The sequence below is a fragment of the Crinia signifera genome, chromosome 6, assembly GCF_055691185.1.
Source record: "Crinia signifera chromosome 6, ASM5569118v1, whole genome shotgun sequence".
In the NCBI taxonomy this organism is placed as follows: Eukaryota; Metazoa; Chordata; class Amphibia; order Anura; family Myobatrachidae; genus Crinia; species Crinia signifera.
Genome location: NC_139222.1, coordinates 143,781,726 through 143,800,369, shown reverse-complemented (window position 1 = coordinate 143,800,369; position 18,644 = coordinate 143,781,726). Strand labels below are relative to the sequence as shown.

The 18,644-nt window shown below is 42.6% G+C and overlaps 2 protein-coding genes across 2 annotated transcripts in view; one reads left to right on the top strand and one right to left on the bottom strand.

The window, feature by feature from the left end:
• TUBG1 (tubulin gamma 1) overlaps nt 1–7,843 on the bottom strand; it is a 28,338-nt gene extending 20,495 nt beyond the window's left edge. The window contains exons 1-7 of the mRNA XM_083147509.1: nt 7,607–7,843; nt 3,679–3,791; nt 2,208–2,375; nt 1,343–1,411; nt 1,003–1,082; nt 612–738; nt 438–524 (exon numbers count right to left, since the gene is read on the bottom strand). Of these exons, the coding sequence (XP_083003635.1) occupies nt 438–524; nt 612–738; nt 1,003–1,082; nt 1,343–1,411; nt 2,208–2,375; nt 3,679–3,791; nt 7,607–7,655 (693 nt within the window). The 5' untranslated portion in view covers nt 7,656–7,843. The remainder of the gene's footprint in view (nt 1–437; nt 525–611; nt 739–1,002; nt 1,083–1,342; nt 1,412–2,207; nt 2,376–3,678; nt 3,792–7,606) is intronic.
• A 107-nt stretch (nt 7,844–7,950) lies between these two features.
• Nucleotides 7,951–18,644, top strand: part of RETREG3 (reticulophagy regulator family member 3) — a 40,131-nt gene continuing 29,437 nt past the window's right edge. Inside the window, exons 1-2 of the mRNA XM_083147510.1 lie at nt 7,951–8,116; nt 8,213–8,516. Coding sequence (XP_083003636.1) covers nt 8,284–8,516 — 233 coding nt within the window. The 5' untranslated portion in view covers nt 7,951–8,116; nt 8,213–8,283. The remainder of the gene's footprint in view (nt 8,117–8,212; nt 8,517–18,644) is intronic.

Sequence of the window (18,644 nt, the reverse complement as noted above, 5' to 3'; positions counted from 1 at the left end):
CAAAGTGGAATGTATGAGTTTTTTCAATGTGCAGAATCCATACTCTTGGAGGAGGCGAAAACGGATATGCTATAAACCAAGCTCAGAGAGCGTGTTAATAGAACTGAGGCGCTATGTGGAGCCATCCAGAAGCCAAGCCTACGAATAGGGCCAGTCCACTCACAAAGATACATACAACTCTGCTATATATTCAAATTAACATTTAGTTCTGAAGATGCAATTACAGCCAACATGCATTCAACTCTGCTTCAGGTTCATGATAATTTGGTTTGGTCAACTAAAAATGCCAAGGCTAGTGAATTAACATACAACATCAGAGTCTTAAGAAGCAGAACATCTGACTACTTGTACTAAACGATGGCTTTGTGCAACACTTGGCATTCTTTATATTAAACTTCAATAGGATAAATTTATTGAGAACTTGTGCCAGTACTCACCAACTGATTAATCTGAGAGAAGGACGGGTTCTGGATGTGTAATCGGTCTGTCGCAATTCTATTCAATGCTGTGTTATCTAAAACTACCTAGGAAGGAAAATAACAGGTTGTAGAAGCCCAAGAAGAAATGGCTTAATGTGCCCTATAGTGACAAACAGAGAATGGGCATCTTACTACACAGTCAGCATTTTGGGTCAGTCTTTTCAGCGTCAGAAGGGAATTGTAAGGCTGTACAACCACATCGCTCATCTCGTCTTGGTTTGGGAAGACAGAGTACGTTTGGACTAATTTCTTTGGATACCTGATTAATACAGAGAACAGACTTTGAGATGTATTATACTTATATCTCTTTAGTTAGTATATTGTAGGATGAAAAAAGGAGGCCATTGCTCATCTAGAACTGGTGTATTAAATGCTAGTAAATCGCCAGAATAATCTCAGTTATTGTATACACAGCATCAATTTGGGGTATATCCTCCATGTAAATAGAATCCTATATACTGTAGCATCAGGTTCTCATATTGCACTAACTATATTCAAAAGAGTGCCTGAACCCAGAACCTACCTGTCATTTAATCTCTCCAGGAGATATGATCCTAAACCAGAGCCTGTTCCACCAGCAATTGAATGGCAAAGCACAAATCCCTGTACAGAGAAATAGGACAGTGAATAATTGAATGCACCTTTAAGCTACCCATATTCTGTATGTTGTATTTGCCAAAATAACCACAATGTCTAGTAATACACTGATCCCATTATAATGGTGTATGTTGGTGAAAGCAATCTGGATCAGTAACCTAGCTGGCAATTTGGTCACCAATGCACATTGCCACATTAAACACTGATCCTGTACAAAGTGAGCAACAAAACAGTCCTTCCGGTGGGAAGTTGCAATTCCTGTTTACCTCCAGACTATCGCTGCCATCAGCTTCTCGGTCAATGATGTCAAATATATCTTCATGAATTTTCTCACCCTACAAAATGCAATATATTCATTTATCAATATAACTTCACTTTAGTATAAAATATCAGCAAAGAAACAATTGTAGGACACGAACAGGTGTGAAGGTTACTCCAGATGACTTATCTGCACTGTATGCTTCTTGATAGTTACTTCTTTCTCTACAGAGTGACTACATGCTTAAGAGTAACTGGCACCAATTTATTGTCTAAATTCTTCATGTAATTCCTGTATGACGTGCTCAATGGCAGTAATAATTGGGTACAGAACCTGTGGAAGGAGGGAAAGGTGTCCATTTGGTGCCAATGCCAGTCACATTATTCTTGACAAAGTGGAAATAAAAGGGAACCTAGGGGTATACACAGGAAATTGCAGAGCAGGATGAAAGCCTTTATCTGGCTATACAATAATGCAGTGGTTCCCAAACATTTTGGATCACGGCACTCTACAGTATAAGAATATTTTTCACGGCCCTAGACCAAAAAATTAACTAAGTTGTGATTCAATTTAATCCTTAGGTCCAGTTATGTGGTCAGGAACATAATCTTCTGTTTACACATCTAATTTGGGCCGATGTCTCATCCCGATCCATTGGGATTGGATCAAATCGGACTAGCTTATGGGGGCCTTTACTTTGGCAACCTGAAAGTTTCCAACATACAGCAGGAACAGCCCTAGCTAATACAAGGAGTTTATCAAGGAAACAGCAGAAATTCTACACCATCATAGTTCTATAATGCCTCGCACAATAATACAGAAACAGAAGGTCACGCTAGTCAGAGGACACATATTGGGAGCACACTCCTCACCTGTGAGAAGCCACTAGCCCAGTTGTTCCCAGCTCCTCCGCCATGTTCAGACAGGTATATGTTCTCAGGGTTGTAGAGATTGGCATATGGAGAATTTAATATTGAGTGGATAACTCGTGGTTCCAGATCCAGCAGAACTGCTCGAGGGATGTAGTGCTCATCATCAGCCTAAAACATTGGAAGTGGAAATGTGTCAATGTTAACTGTGACTGGAGGAGGTCATCTGTGTTGCTATAAGTGGCTCCAAATAACCATAGCTTTAGAGGCAGTGTGCAATAGGTGCAGGTCACACCTCGATCTTTAAATGTATTGACCACTTTATATGGTCTACGTGGGCATGTACATGTGGTAGGAAATATAGAAGGTAAGCTCCACTGGGACAGGGACTGATGTGATTGTTCAAATATTCTCTGTAAAGCGCTGCAGAGCGTGTGCAGTATAACTGGTAATCAATAATATAAATTAGGCTGTGACAAAGGCACCGTACAGGTTCAGCACATGCACAGATCTACAAACAATTCTGTAAATATGGAATTCACATAACTTTCTGAACCAGGCCCTATATTACCTCATGTCTGGAGTATCTCATGCAGACCTGTAGTGGAAACTATCAATTTAAAAGTAAAACAGGTCACATTTATATAAATTATTATTGATAGTGTAAATTCTATTTTGAGTTTTCCTTCCAAACACATCTTTATATTATTGACGTAATCATAAAACAGTACTGTTAAATCCCCATCAGAGGTTTTGAGGATGCTCACGTGGCTAGGCATTGTCATATACATCAAAACAAAACTACCCCCAGTAAAAAAGAAAACCCATAGATACAGTTTAGTAATGTGGCATTTGCAGAAAACACATAGGCCCTCTTTCTGGTCTGTTCGCACGGACCTGGATCTTCGCAAGGGCATCGATGGTGGGCGTATGCTTGTGCATTGATCAGGGTGTTCACCAGGTACACGCACCCAAGGGGCGTGTGGTGGCAGAGAGGACCATTTGCATATGGGAACGCCCAATGTTTCATGGGCATTCTCATGCGAATGGACCGATGATGCGGGTGCGGGGGGACCGGATGCGGGTGCACCGGATGTCAGCTGCCCGCCCACTTCCGCTCAAGCGTCCATGCATATATAAGTGACTTGAGAGTCACTTTTATATGCGTGTGCCTTCGCCATCATTCGATGGTCGCCGACCATCGAATGATGTGGGAAGTTTCTCCCAGGCTGCAAATGGATGTTACTGAGTAATATCCATTCGCAGGTCCTGCAAGCGAATCGCCCTTACAAATGGGTGGCGACCAGGCCACCATTCGCAAGGCGGGGTTTGGTGGACTTGCAAGGCTGCAAACTCCCATATAAAGACCCCATTGAAGTTGCAGGTACCAAAAAGGTGCGGTTGTCAACCTAGCATTAAGAGAGGGGCAGGGTGGTGGAATCACCTCTAATGTCATCACGAGCAGCCTTCTCACCTGATAAAAGAATACATCCTTCCGATCTGTGCCTTCAGTTGCAAATTCTTCCACAATCCCCTCTGGGCTGATGCCATGCTCCGCACACAGCTGCTTCCAAAACTCAAACCCAACTGTTATAAGACAAAGTCAGCAGTTAGAAGACATAGGTATACAGGTGGTTATATTATTCACAGTCCTCTGATTATCCCAGGCTCCTATTAAACCCCAGTGGTGTGCAATGCAGTGGGTGCCAGGCATGTAGGCAGATGGGGTACTATGAATTCTATAACCCCATCCGTAAAAAAAATAAAAAAATATATTATTGTGTTAAAGGATAAATCCACTCACTTTCAAACATATTTTTTCGGTACTTATGTTAGTTGGGCGCCCACTATAGTTAGTACGCTCATATCTCCACTATCCATGTCGAAATGGAGTTGTTTTTATATAGTGTGGCTAACGCAGCGAGGGGACGCGGAAAACTAAGCAAATAGCTTAGTGGGCGCCCAACTAACATATAAGTACCATTTTTTCTATACTGTTGTACATACCAGTGTGTTCTAGAAGCACCAGAGCAGAGTGCGACACCCCAGGCAGGAAAGAGGAACTGACGGTTTGAGACAGGTGCAGGGTGCTAGAATGAACACTTCTATATCTATTTCTGTAAATATTAGCCTCTGGAACATGCTGAATTAATTAACACAAAGTATGCACATTGTTGTGTCAGGGTCACCAAGATAAAAATGCTAAAAGGATAACACAAAAATAGCTCATGCCAGCTGGATCCACCATAACAAGCGAACAGTGCGAAACGGATGAATTACACATGCCTTTTATCCAAATAGATCCTGTTCACCTGAACAAGTCCTCTACAGATATCACATTTCTACAATAAACAATGCTATAATGCCTGAAAATAAGCATATGGTGCATTTGGCATGGTCTACCACGGGAAAGGATACTTTCAGGGTGCGAATATGCTTGTGAGCCATTTCTGTTGAAGCCAATGAATATAAATTCCCAGAGGTAATGGACTGTCCCTTCATTATTATTTCTGTTGTATCGCTTGATAAAGGACCTCTGATGTCCGAGATGTTGCAGTTTTGGCAAATAAGCCTGATTGTGTTTATTTATAGATGCTTAGGAAAGACACACACGCAAAAGAAAATTCTCTCTAGTGGACAAAACCATGTGCACTGGGGGGGGGGGGGGGGGGTAGGTTTGGGTGTTATTTTGTTTCTGTGCAGGGTAAGTACTGTCTGCTTTATTTTTACACTGCAATACAGATATCAGTTTGAAGTACAAATCCCACCCAAATCTAAAGGGCCCTTTACACAGAGCGATATTCAGACACTTTCTGAGCGATTTTACTAAATCACTCAGAAAGTGACTGACTATAGCTGTGTGTGTAACCCACACAGCAATAGGAATGCGGGCCCGCAATGTATAACAGCCCTACTTGTTATGGTTGCGCAGAAGGCCCAAACATCTCTGCGTGTGTGGTGGACTTCTGAGCAACTGAAGTATGGCTGGGTTGGAGGTAGGCTATACAGGGTGGGGAGTTATAGGGGGTTTGCCTATTGGGGTTTTGTTTTAATGTATATCCCTTTTGTTTAGTGGACATTACGATACTACTATAGTGTTCCTTCTAGGAACCAAATGAGGCAGGGCGCTGGAGGGGCGGACCGGCACGCCGACGTCACTACAGGAGGCGTGCCCGGGCCGCCGCATCACTACAGGAGGCGTGCCCGGGCCGCCGCGTCACTACAGGAGGCGTGCCCGGGCCGGTGAGTCACTACAGGAGGGGTGCCCGGGCCTCCGCATCGCTGAAGGGGGCTTGCCCGGCCATGACTACGTCACTGAGCTGCCGGGACATAGCCATGGCCGGGCAAGCCCCCTTCAGCGATGCGACAGCCCGGGCACTCCGGCGGGACAGACTGCAGGCTGATTTAGTGGGGCGCTGCTAGAGGGGCAGGGCGCATTTTGCCCTTTAAAAATCAGGGGGAACACTATACTATAGTGCTTTATTCCTATTCATTATGTGGACAGTCTGTTTAAATCTCCTGTAGCTGGTTCTATATGCCCTACCGTACAGGTGATATCTCCTAAGTTATTGTCTATGCCTAGTTTGATGAATCCGAATGGCGCCTTTGGATAATCGTGATATTATATCCCGCCAATGGCATATATACTTTACATATGATCCTACATCATCGGTTCGCTTCCTGCGGTGTGTATCCAATGTCTACTTTGTAATAATGGGGGGGGGGGGGTGTTTGTTACTTTTTTGTGTGCGTTTATTGCAAAAAAAAAAAAAAAAAAAAAAAAAAAAAAAAAAAATAATAATAGAATAAAAAATAAAAAAAAAACTGAAGATGTTCCTTCCTCACATATTTATCCTTTTTGTGACCCACCGGTAGCAATTCTTGTTGCAATATAGGAGTATACTATACACTACAGTACCTTTAATGTTCTCTCTTCCTCTTTAGTTAATCTTTTTCTCTCTATTCTCCTCTCTCAACTGAAATCTGTATCAACACTACACACCTGTGGGCAAGATGCACTAAGCTTGAAAATTTATAAAATGGAGAGTGATAAACCACCAGCCAATCAGCTCCTGCATGACAGTTTTCAAACACAGTCTGTGGCATCGCAGGTACGAGCTGATTGGCTGGTGATTTATCACTCTCCATTTTATCACTTTTCAAGCTTAGTGCATCTGGCCCGGTGTGTATTACTGTTTTGTATCGGTTTTAAGTTGTCAATGAATATAAAACAAGGAGTGTGCTGGCTGCCGAAAGCAGTGACAGCACCACACAAAAGAAAAAAACCCATTGGAAAAATTTAGAAAAACATCGGCGGAGAAATCTAGCGATGTTGAAGAAACATTGGATCCTCAACATTGCAGGGTTAAACATTGAACATTGGAACCATAAATCCGAAGTTACCGATGAAACATCATATGATTACCCATCCCTAGTTAGAAGAGAATCATTTAGGATAGTACACCCGTGCAAATGTTTAGCAGCACAAATGTATAACGTGAAATAATCACCTGTAATTAGCACAGTACACTTTATCTTACCTGCGCTGCCACTGTAATACAGACACACACCTCCTGTTTAACGCCGTATATTTTATATATAGAGAGGGAATAACAGATAGCACTCAGATCAAAAAAAGGCCAACTGCTGGGGTGACTAGGGTTACCACCTCATCCCTTTAATTCCGGACACATTAATTACACAGGTTCTGTGGCTAGCTGACTTCAAGACTCCATTTCACCTGGTTTTAAACTGCCACAGAACCCGTGTAATTAATATGTGTCCGGAATTAAAGGGATGAGGTGGTAACCCTAGGGGTGATGTCCAGAACCGCTAGGTGTACATAATATAGAAAAAAATTGGGAACAACAGACCTCGCAGCTGTAGGTAATGCTGCATGGTCTATGCTGTGGTACTATTACATGGTTGCTAATGGACACATTCTCCTGACAATGGTTTCAAGAGGACAGAAACGTTATATTTTTTTTGTAAGCTTGCGAGCAGGGCCCTCCTACCTTTTGACTGTCTGTAAATACCCTGTTTGTTGTATCACTGTCTCCTTTTGTAAAGCGCAACAGAATATGCTGTGCTATATAAGAAGCTGTAAAGCGCTGCAGAATATGTATGCGCTATTTAAGAAACCCTTAATAAATAAATAATAAATGTTTTGCTACCAATAAATTCTAAATTCACATCAATTTTTAAGTGCATCTTTCAAGTCTGAAGAGTGCTTCCCAATATAATACACACCGACTACTATTCCTCCCTTCCCGGGATAATTAAAAGATTGCAACCAGAAAACATCCATTAAGGGCTAGCAGCGATGCAGTAGAGTAGACTGATTAAACACTCAGCATCTATATATGTATGTATGAAATTATCATTAATATGAGGATACTGACCCTGGTTGCCGCACTGGCCGAGCTGCAGGGTGATGATCTCCCGAGGCATAGTAGCACTTCTCCTGCTCCTCTTGCCCGGTCTCTCCCGCCTGGCTGCCCGCGCACTGGCCGCTCTGGTCCTGTAACGGCGGCAGCAGTAGCGGCTACGTCACTGTACGGAATAACAAAGCGACAGGAACCTCCCCAACGGAAGCCGCCATATTAGCTTTGACAACCGCGTTCTCAAGAGTCTCTGTACGGAATAGCCCTTCTGACAGACAGTGGGCGTTCTCAAGGTGCGCCCTCTCTGCTGATTGGACGGTGCGCGGATGATCTCACTCGTTTCAATACGGAAGGCACTCGCCACTCGGCGTAATGAAGCAATATGTCTCCGCAGATAGGGGGCTGCCATGATCTTTGAGCGATGACAATTTCGCACATGCGCTCTCAGAGGCTGTCTTGCTTTGGTGGAGGAGACGCGGGTGGGAAGTAGCGGTTTGTCACGGGACTGCGCCGCCGCAGCTGCTGCTGGTGAGTATGTGTGATGCTGTCCCCGGTTCGCTAGCAAGAATCTGTAATTTACTAAACCTACATGTAGTAAATGCACTATTTATTTTCTGACGTCAGAGCCGAGGAGTGACGTCAATGTTGACAACCTGGTGAGTGGAAGAGCAGACGGAGCTAGTGGCGAATTAAAGATGGCGCAGAGAGCCGAGGACGAGGACGAGAGCTCGGTGCTGAGGATGAGGAGGAGCGGGGCACGCAGCGCCGCCGCCCGGGAGAGGGACGATCAGGTCCGCGGTGTACAGGAAGCTTTGCTGGGGACCCTGGGGAGTTACGAACCGGTGCTGAGCTACCTGCAGGCCGTGCTGGTGTGGGAGAGACCCCGGCACAGTGCCCTCCTCCACCTAATCCTCAATGCTGCCTTCTGGTGAGCTAGCGCTATACTTCTTATACATATATGTACAGCACATACTACACCCATTATATGCAATGCCATTCTGCTGCCTTCCTTATATATACAGCACATACTACACACCCATTACATGGAATGCCATACTGCTGCCTTCCTTATAAATACAGAACATGTTATATCTATTACATGCAACACACTAGTGCTGCTGCCTCCATTACATATATATATGTGTGTGTGTGTGTGTGTGTGTGTGTGTGTGTGTGTATATATATATATATATATGTGTATATATATATATATATATATATGTATGTGTGTGTGTGTGTGTGTGTGTGTGTATATATATATATATATATATATATATATATATATATATATATATATATATATATATATATATATATATATATATATAGCACACACTACACCCATAACATGTAATACTGCTGCATCTCATATAGCCAGCACATGTTATATCTATTACATGCAGTAGAATAATGCTTTTTGTGCTAGGTCCACTCTCATTATATATTCAGTAATACGTCTAACTTCATGTAATACCATAGTGCTGTTTGTTCTGGGCTAGAAATCAGGTTTCTTACAGTATATATTATATTCTGCTGCTTTCTGAGTAGCTACATCCTTAATTCCAATCAATTGCAGTATATTTGTACTACTTCATATTAAGGCCATGTGGTGTGCTACACCTATTCTCATTGTAGTACATCTTGTAGTTGTTATACAGTAGTATCATAATACTGCTTTCTGTGGCAGTAGATCCATAGTTAATGTAAAGATGTATGTTAAAACAATGATCATTTCTGGTGAGTTAGATACATATTTATTGTTTCAGTACATATTATAAGTGACTGCTTGTGGCCATTTATATGCATAATCATTGTATAACTATTTTCACAATGCTTCTGTCTGGTGAGCTAGATCCATAATTAATAAAGCTCATAGATCTGTGTCAATTAATTAACATACTGGTGTTTTCTCATGAGCTTGATTTGTAGTAATTATTCCAGTGCATGTGGTGTACCTTTTGCACATTATAACAATGTCTGAGGCTGGATTCATAATTATTACACTATATAATAAACAAGAATTACATTTCCTGAGGCTGTTATGTGCATTTATTCCCCCCCATTTCCTCCGAGATGAGAGACTGGGATACAGAAAGAGGAATAGAAATGAAAGAGGAGATCATAGGGGAACAGAGTTGATCGGTTGCATAAAAAATGTTGACATTGACCTTGTAGACAGTGATGAAATGTTGACATTTCACCCTGGTGGCTTAAACTTTGTACACACCTAAAGAATCCAATCTGTCTGGTGGGAACATAATTCTGGTAATGTATTGGAGAAAATGAAAATCAACAATTTTTGATCCCTAACACTGAGAATCAAAGACATTGGTTAAATCCACCTAATTTAACCAATTTGTCCAAATAATCATTTCTGTCCATTTTCCAGCCTTTTTGTTCAAATGATGGTCAGATCCATCTCAAGAGAATTCCCTTCTGCCTTCGAAGCTGGGTACTACCAATCCAGTTTGTGACTGATCCAATAATAATAATAATAATAATTTTGCATATTAACTGCTTAGCTTGTGCCTTTATGCTGATTTCTGCTGGTATAATATGTTCTAGAATAATGATAATATAATTAACTGCTTCATCAAACCACTGTTTTTTGTTTTTCCTGGTATTGCCAGTGTAATGGGTGCATGTGACATTTTAATGGGATACGGTCACTAGACAGACAAGCATTAGGTCGACAGTCAAAAGGTCGACATGTATTTCATGTCTTACCATCCACTAGGGCATGGTGGGAGAATAAAATAGTGTGCCGAGCGTAGCGAGCCACCATGACCGAAGCATGGCAAGCAGTGATCGCAAACCCCCCCCCCAAAATTATGGGTCCCTGGGACCCCTCACTTGCAAAAATCGGGGTCCTACTTGACCTTTTCTGGGTCCCAACGGAATAAAGCCTCCTCTCCCCTTCCCCAGCTTGGCACATACAGAATCCTCCTCCTTTTTTTTTTGGTAAGCAAACATAGATTTGAGCCCCCCCAAAACTGTGGCTGTTGTGGGGGTGGATAATCAATTGGCAATTTGCCCGCTCACATAAAGCAAGATACACATATACTAGAAAAAGGAATAATGTCGGAATAGGGACACTTGTGCTGCACCAATCAAGATTGTAAAAGTAATGGCAGCAGGAATAGGAGGGATAGGGTTAGTTAAATCCCAGCAGAGTCTATAGGCTCCTCTCCTACAGGCAGCTCTGCCTCCTTAAGAGTTAATTGGTGAGCCGCAGCCTCTCTGCCAGCTGTGCAGTGATTGGAGGAGGGGACAAGTGGGCCATTAACAGCCAGCACTCAGAGCCTGGTGGAGGTGACAGTGACACACAAGAGAGCAGCACCGCGAGGTAGGAGAGGAGGAGGGAAGTCTGCAGCCCGAGTCCTGCTAGCAATAAATCCCCTTACATGACACAGCCAAGCAGCCTGCTAAATGGACCGCGCACCCCTCTTACCTCTACTTCCTGCCCAGGTCTGCTCCGTCCTCACTGTCACACCTCCCTGGTTCTGGCCCCCAATGCTGGTTTCAGTTCCTCGTGCTCCTTCCTCACACCAGCCGCAGCTCTGTTCCCCTGTGAGCAGCTGCTTCTGGGGTTGGCTCCAGCCGTCTGTTGTTGAGGCACAGTGCAGGAGCCAGCTTACGCGGCTTCCATGCACTGCTGCCTATGACTTTGCGGTGACAGGGACCCTTTCATTTTCGCACCCAGCAGATGTATGAAGCAGCCGTAAGTCACGCTGTGTCTTCTCCACAGTCGCATCACAACTGAGGGGGAAACAGATCCCTCCGCCCATGTCACACATATTAACACGGCGTGCATGCCGAAATGGCTGGGTCCCAGGGGACCCAGCCATTCATAAAACATGAGTCCCTGGTGCTCCAAAGTGGGTAAAATACTCGCTATAGCGAGTATTTGCGAATCCTGGCAAGCCATGTGAGGGGACACGGTTCTACGTTTCAGTGTAGAAATTCGGGACAAAAAGGTGAAAACCCCAATGTCGACCTTTTGACTGTCGGCCTTCCTCATGTCAACTAATTACCGTGTTGACCTAACCCCATGTTGATCTTAAGACTTGTCTACCTAATGACTGTCGACCTAATGCTTGTCTGTCCAATGATCCCATTCCATTTTAATTACTTCAGCCTGTACTCCCCAATGCTGTGTGATGTATAATGGCTTTACGGTTCAGATATACATGATAATATTATATATATATATATATATATATAATATTATCTCATATTTTATTTTTTTCCTTCTAGAAGGTGATTTTTGGTGACAATCCCTTTTTTTTTTTTTCTTCCTTCATTCTGAACCAAAATTGATTTACTGAGGTGCCATTTTATAGATTAAGTTCCCCGCTTCTGACAAATTGTTAATTTAGAATTGCACATTGTATTGTTTGTTTAAAAATTGAAGTTAAAAATTGACTTTTGGCCCATTCGCATGTAAAACTTTTGCACAGGCCACCTAGTTTTACATAGTTTAACTAGCTTGCTGGAAGTACACTTCTGCCTTTTGTACTAATAAATATTATAAATCTATTATATGATACCTTTTCATTATTTATCAAAAATATATTTGGTTCATTAAAAGTCATAATGAGGAGGAATTATTGTAACGGCTTCTGGTGGCAAATGTGACTACAAAACTACTTCTGTTCTGACTTTTTAGAATTCTTTCTATTAATGTAAATTGATGTTAGTTTCTAAATTCCACTTTATTTTGCTAGCTATGGAATAGGGAATTAATAAATAATAAAAGTCTAAATGCTTTGGATTGATTTGCAAAATAGTTTTAATGTGTTTATTTAAATATCCAAAATGTTTGTTTATTAAACTTCCCTGTTAAATGCTGGCACTCCCAAAACCAAGCCAAAGCAGATGGTTTCCAAAAGCGGAGTCCACACCATTGGAGTGAAGACATGTTGTATGTTTGTATAACATCAACTTGTAACCGAGCTTTAGCTCGTACACCGCTTGGACCTCAAATGTGAACGTAAATGGTAATAATAATTCATGTTAGATTTTTCCGGATGTATTTGTGGCCTGACATTTTTATTGGTTTATAGGTAGAGGTCATTATAAAACTGTACACTAGTGTTCCTGGCTACAACAGAATGTTTGGCAATTTTATTCAATGCTGGTATTTTACTTTGCATCACTGTTCTGGTGAGATTTGGTTACAGAGGTTGCGTCTCCAATATATAAAATACCTGGGACCACAAGTATCCTGTATTTTTGAATAAATGCATACCGTAATGAGATGTTGTGGATAGGACACAAGTCTAAACATGAAATCCATTTATTTCATATGCGCCTTATACTCACAGCCTGAAGGTCATTGTATACAATATGTTTAATAATTCTGTGCATGAAACAAAGCTTGTGCAAATTGAGTATTCAGAAAGCAAAGGGGTCACCATATCAGTTGTGCTGAAAAGTTATAGGCACGAAGGTTACATAATATATGAAAGGTATAAAGGTCTAAAGGTGCATTCACACTGAGCGATGATATAAAGTTCGCTGGCCGATTTAAATTACAAATACACTTGGTTATTTCTCTCTCTCATTGCCAGTTTTCTCTATAGCCCCTTGGGGCACATGGAGCAATGTGCTAAGCACACATCGCAGCATACAAGTGATGCGCCCGCAATCTGTGCTGAGTGGGATTTTGCCTACTGTTTATTAATCTAGCAGGATAGACAGTGCAAGCACTCTCTATCTGAGCTGAACCGCGCATCACTCTCACCCAGGGCCATACACATGGAGTGATCCGTGCTTCATTTCTAAGCGATCTAGTCAGATCGCTTAGCAATGGGGTTAAAATCGCCTTGTGTGTATTCCCCTATACCAGAGAGCCTCCGTTGCCCGTGTGTATAAGGCTTAAAGGGCAAACTTTCACATCTTTATTTGGAATGCTGTTCTCAGTCACCATATACGGTACATTTTATGCACTATAGTAGTCTGCTATTTCAGTAGATCTAGAAGTAAAGATCATGTGATTAAATAATTAAAAAAATATATGTTCTTGGCATTTTCAATGCCTGACATAAATAGTTAATGTCTCATCTTGGAACAAGTATCTTGTGTTCTGAGTTGGTTTTCCCCCCCACATAACTTTACTTATATTTACACAGGAAACTGCCCCCCACATAACTTCATTTACACAGGAAACTGCCTCCGCATAGTGATTCTGTTTTACCATTTGCTTTTCTACATATTTAATGATGTCCCAATGCTGACAAACACTAATGTGATCGTAATAGATTTGTTTGGGCATTGCCCCATTTGAATTGTACTTGGTACTTTCCCTTATCTGCAGTGATGTGCTCTGGAGTCACCAAGTCCATGACAAGATTTCTGGGCTGAGCAAATGCTTTAATGGCATCATTGCTGCTTCCTGTTTTAATAGGGAAAGCTTCCAGGGGGCAATGATAACATCAAATGCTCTCCAAAAGGAGATGATCCCTTCCATTATACAGCGCTCTAGGGTGCATTTTCTGCTGCATAAAGATGATCCTGATCTCTAGATAATGTTATACTATTTGTAATGTCTCCTGTACAGGCAAGGAATATCCTTTTTTTACTTTTATGTTCCAGTCACGTTAACCCTTTGCATGCCAGCATTGTAAGAGAGTGTCAAAATATCAGCTTAAAATGCTTTCTGATTTAGAAGACCGCACCCCATTGAGTAGGTGATAAAGAACAACCCTGTTTGTAAAGAGCATTTGTTTTTATTTATTTTTTAAAAACCATTTATTTCAAGAGTTTTTTTTTCCAAATATAAACAAAGAATGAACATTACATGAGTCATAGCTACATCATATTGGAGTTGTCCTTGTAGAGGATCACAGTTCACATACATCATTTTAGCAATAAGCTATTCTATATTTGTCACCCCCTCCCAATGGTCAGACAATGAAGAGTAAACTTCTCTTCACTGACCTGAACTCTCCCTTGAGAGGATAGGAGAAATATTCCTATTCTGTCTCAGAATGTCCTCATCTCCTCTAACCCACATTTCCCTCAATATCATTCCTAAAGAAAAATAAATTTGTAAATAACTAAAAATACTATAGGGTAACACATAAAGGTAGGGCACACATCAGACAAGGGGGAAACATTGCCATATCTCATACATATAGGGAAAAAAATTGTATTTCTAAATTCACCTATGAATTACTGCCACCAGGGTTGTTTGGCATTCATATTCAAATTGTTACATTTTTGCCTTGTTACTGACCAAGTAGTGTTATCATAGAGCTTCATCTAATTTTCTATTGAATTAGGAGGCAGAGTTTCAATATATAAGCCCCATTTTTTTTATAAAACTTAATAATATCAGCAGAGGCGTAACTAGACCTGTCTGGGCCCCATAGCAAAAATTTTGAAAGGGGCCCCCCAGCACTCCGCCAAAATGAGGGTGGGGGGATCACAATAGTAAATGGGAGGGTTATGACAGAGTAGGCAGGACTAGATAGGTTGGATACTGGGAAAGTGAGGATTAAGGTTATGGGGGGGCACTATGACTGTTTTGTGGGCAATTAGCTGATTGGGGAGGGAAGGGGGCAGGGTGACAGATACTGGGATGGTGGTTGCCACTAGGCTGGGGACGGTTGGTTAGATGGGGGCACTGGGTTGGGGGGGAGGAGAGGGGGAAAAGGTTAGGGAGGAGGGGGAGCATGGATTTGAAAGAGTTGTAAGTTAACAACAGGCTTTTAAAGCTCCTGTGCCCCAGTGCTGTAGTCTCCATGTCACTGGCACGGTCAGCGCAGAGTTTCCTGCTCCCACTCACCAGCGCTGCCGGAGGTCTCTCTGTCAATGGTGTCTTCCCGGCCGGGTCTCCTTTTCCCCGATGCCGAGTCTCCTGCTTCCACTCACCAGCGCTGCAGGACTTTCAGTAGGGCAGTCAGTGCTGGGTCTACTGCTGCCCTGCCTGCTCCCGCACCCCGGCACAGATTCTCCTACTCCCGCTCCATTATGAAGGGTCTCTGTTCCCAGCGCTACAGGTATCTGTTAAGGGGGAGGCAGCACCGGGTCTTGTGCACCCTCTCCCCTGTGCTGCGGGTCTCTGGGGCAGGCATGAATGAACGGGACTGAAAAAGGGGGTTAGTCTCCAGCTCTCGTGATTTGAGCTATTCAATTATAGACTTTTTTTTTTTCCCCACCCTTAAAGTCACTCATTTGAGTGTGCAAATGGGACTTTTATGTGTTTCGTCCATTAGTTTGGTCGGGTTTAGCCGATATTCACTATAAAAATGGAGATTTATATATCGCACAGTCATCTCCCATTCTTTAGGTGGGAGATCAGACATGATTAAACATTTGAATTGCCCTGGTTCCCAAATCTGTGTGTTTTTAAATACTGCTGCGTCTTGTGGAAACATGCTATTTGATCTAGTGTCAAAAAGAATGAGGAAAAAACACTGTTCAGTATGGGCTGACTTCGGGGTCAATTGGATAGCCCCGGGATCAAATAAACCACAGCAAACTACAGCAGCTTATACCCCGCTCACACCAGCTTACATTCCGAGGTTGGGCCAAGGAACAACTTGCAACTAGCACTGTAGTGTAAGGTTCCCGGGAAAATTTCCAGTGATTTCATCCCGTGGTTGGGGTACTCATCTGGTTTGCTAGTCCTCAGTGCATGTTGTTAGGCCTGGGATCCATGCAGGCGGCGGGCGCAGATGACAGGACAGGCGGCGGATGAAGATGACTCACAGCTCTCTTGCGCCCTCACTGCAGCCGGTGAGCTGCGTCATCTGCACCCACCATCTGTGTCGATCATCGGCCTGCACCGAGGACCGGCAACCCGGGGGGGGGGGGAGTACTCTCCTCCACCATTCCGCCGCAATCCCACCTCCTGCCTGCCTCCTCCCCTCCATCCCACACCAGAAGATGCAGGGACTTTTCTGGTGTGAAAGGGGCCAACCTGGGAATGCTCCGGCATGATCCCTGGGCCGTATTCCTGGGTGGGTCCCTGCATTTTCTGATGTGAAAGGGGTATAATTGTATTACCACGATCGTGGTAACCCAATAATCACTTTCTGTGATGTTCATGAGACTAGGACACTTATGACTTTGATTCCCAAATTATCCCCCTTTCGCAGTCGCCAGAAAAGGTGTTTATCATGTTGCCTCCGGCCTTCAACAGTGTCTTCTACATCATTGTGCTATTCCAGTCATGTATATCTCCACAGGTTGCACACCCTGCCAGCAGTGACGTACACCGTGCACCCCAGCTGGTTGTCCCGGATGGTTCCTCTGCGGGCAGGATGTGCTTCACATGGATGTTCCATCCACTACGCAAGCATCGGCTTTCCCATATATGCATTGGGTCCTTTTATATGGCTCAACTCCCACAGTGCAACCTTCGTAGTACACCCAACATGGCTGCCTCATCTGGTACAATTGTGGATGAAATTAAAAATACATGGACCTGACTCTTATTGTGACCCTGCTCTACACAGGAAATCACATCCTTTTGTGTCATTTCTTCTAGGCGTATCCTTATTCACTACAGGGTAATCCTACGCTGTGCGCCTAAGATGGCTTCCTCATCTGGTACCTTGTTAGGGTGGAATACACAACTCGTGGAAGTTATCCAAAATGCCTGCACGAACACTATGTTGTGCCAACTGTTCGCTCAAGGCTTTCTTTTATGGTTGTGTGACTTATCTATTGCTATACTACCCAAATCCTATATATTCTGTACATTGTTTTGATGTCTGTAAAGCACCTTGAGTACTGTTGGAGAAATTAGTGCAAAAATTGGTGTGTTTTTATTTTTTACTATAGCAATTGAGGGTGGGGTGTCAGATTATATTTACAGGCATTGGAAAAGTATAGTTGCTGCTTTTATATATGGTGGCAATGACTGTTTTTTTAGCATTTAAATTTTGCTGTGCAAATGTTAAGTCTACAAATAACGCGAGTGGCCTGCTAGCTGGTACCTAGAGGAAAATGACTGAGCCATCACTTTACGTTATGGATGTCAGGCTGTGCATGACCTTTTGAATGGTTACTGAATGTAAGGATGTGCTTTCCTTTCCAGTACATTCCATGGGCCCCTGTGCATTGGTTTATTCTCTTGCTTAGCCTAAACCTTTTCCAGAATGACATTACAAAGTCCGTACTAAAAAATGTCTGCTTTATTTTGGAAAATCAATCAATACTCCATTAGGGTTGGACAAATCTCTGGAGATAGGTAGCCGGTGAGCCTTAAACTGCTATACAGTAAGTTAGGTTAACTGCTTACCTAGTTTATTACATGATTCTGCCTTTTTTTTGCTGGCTCCAAGATGGATCCTGACTTCTACATTATTTTGGATGCTCCTGTACTGCAAACCACATGACTATGATATTGCCAATAAATGCAGAATGGTTTTTGCATATCTATGCTTTTATGATCACTCTGCTTTATACTATTGTCCTTAAGATCTGCATAATGATAGGGTTACTTCAAACAGGAGTGGATCAAAAGGTCCACAGTGTCTGTCGCCAGCCAATAGGTCAACCATGAATGATCGACAGGCAAAAGGTCCACATGTGAAAAGGGTAGTCACAGACAAAGGTTGACATGACGATGGTTGACACATGGAAAAAGTCGATATGAGTTTTTTCATGTGTCGACCATTGGAATGTTGACCTTTTGCTTGTGAACGGGGTATTATACAAGCTGTAAGTTCTGACAAGTCTTATCTGCTGCATAAAATACTTTTAATATCCGTCCATTTTCTTTCTTCACTGATATGCCCCTCCCAATTATTCTGGCCACTGAAATGTTCACTGAATAGTCATTGCTATGGGCACTGACATGTTTGTTGGCCTCTTGGCCATAACAGCAGTTGTTTTCCCTTTTGTACTGTGTAGGTGTCCTTCCCGTCTGTTACATAACTTATTTATAACTCATTAGTCAGTAACCTGCTGGCTGTTGAACTCTCTGGCATCAATTCTACCGTTCACTACATATAATAAATATTCCTTATTTTTATTTTTTCCGCTATTCTTCAACTTGTCATTTTACGTTAATCACACAATGGTTAATAAAGTTGGCATA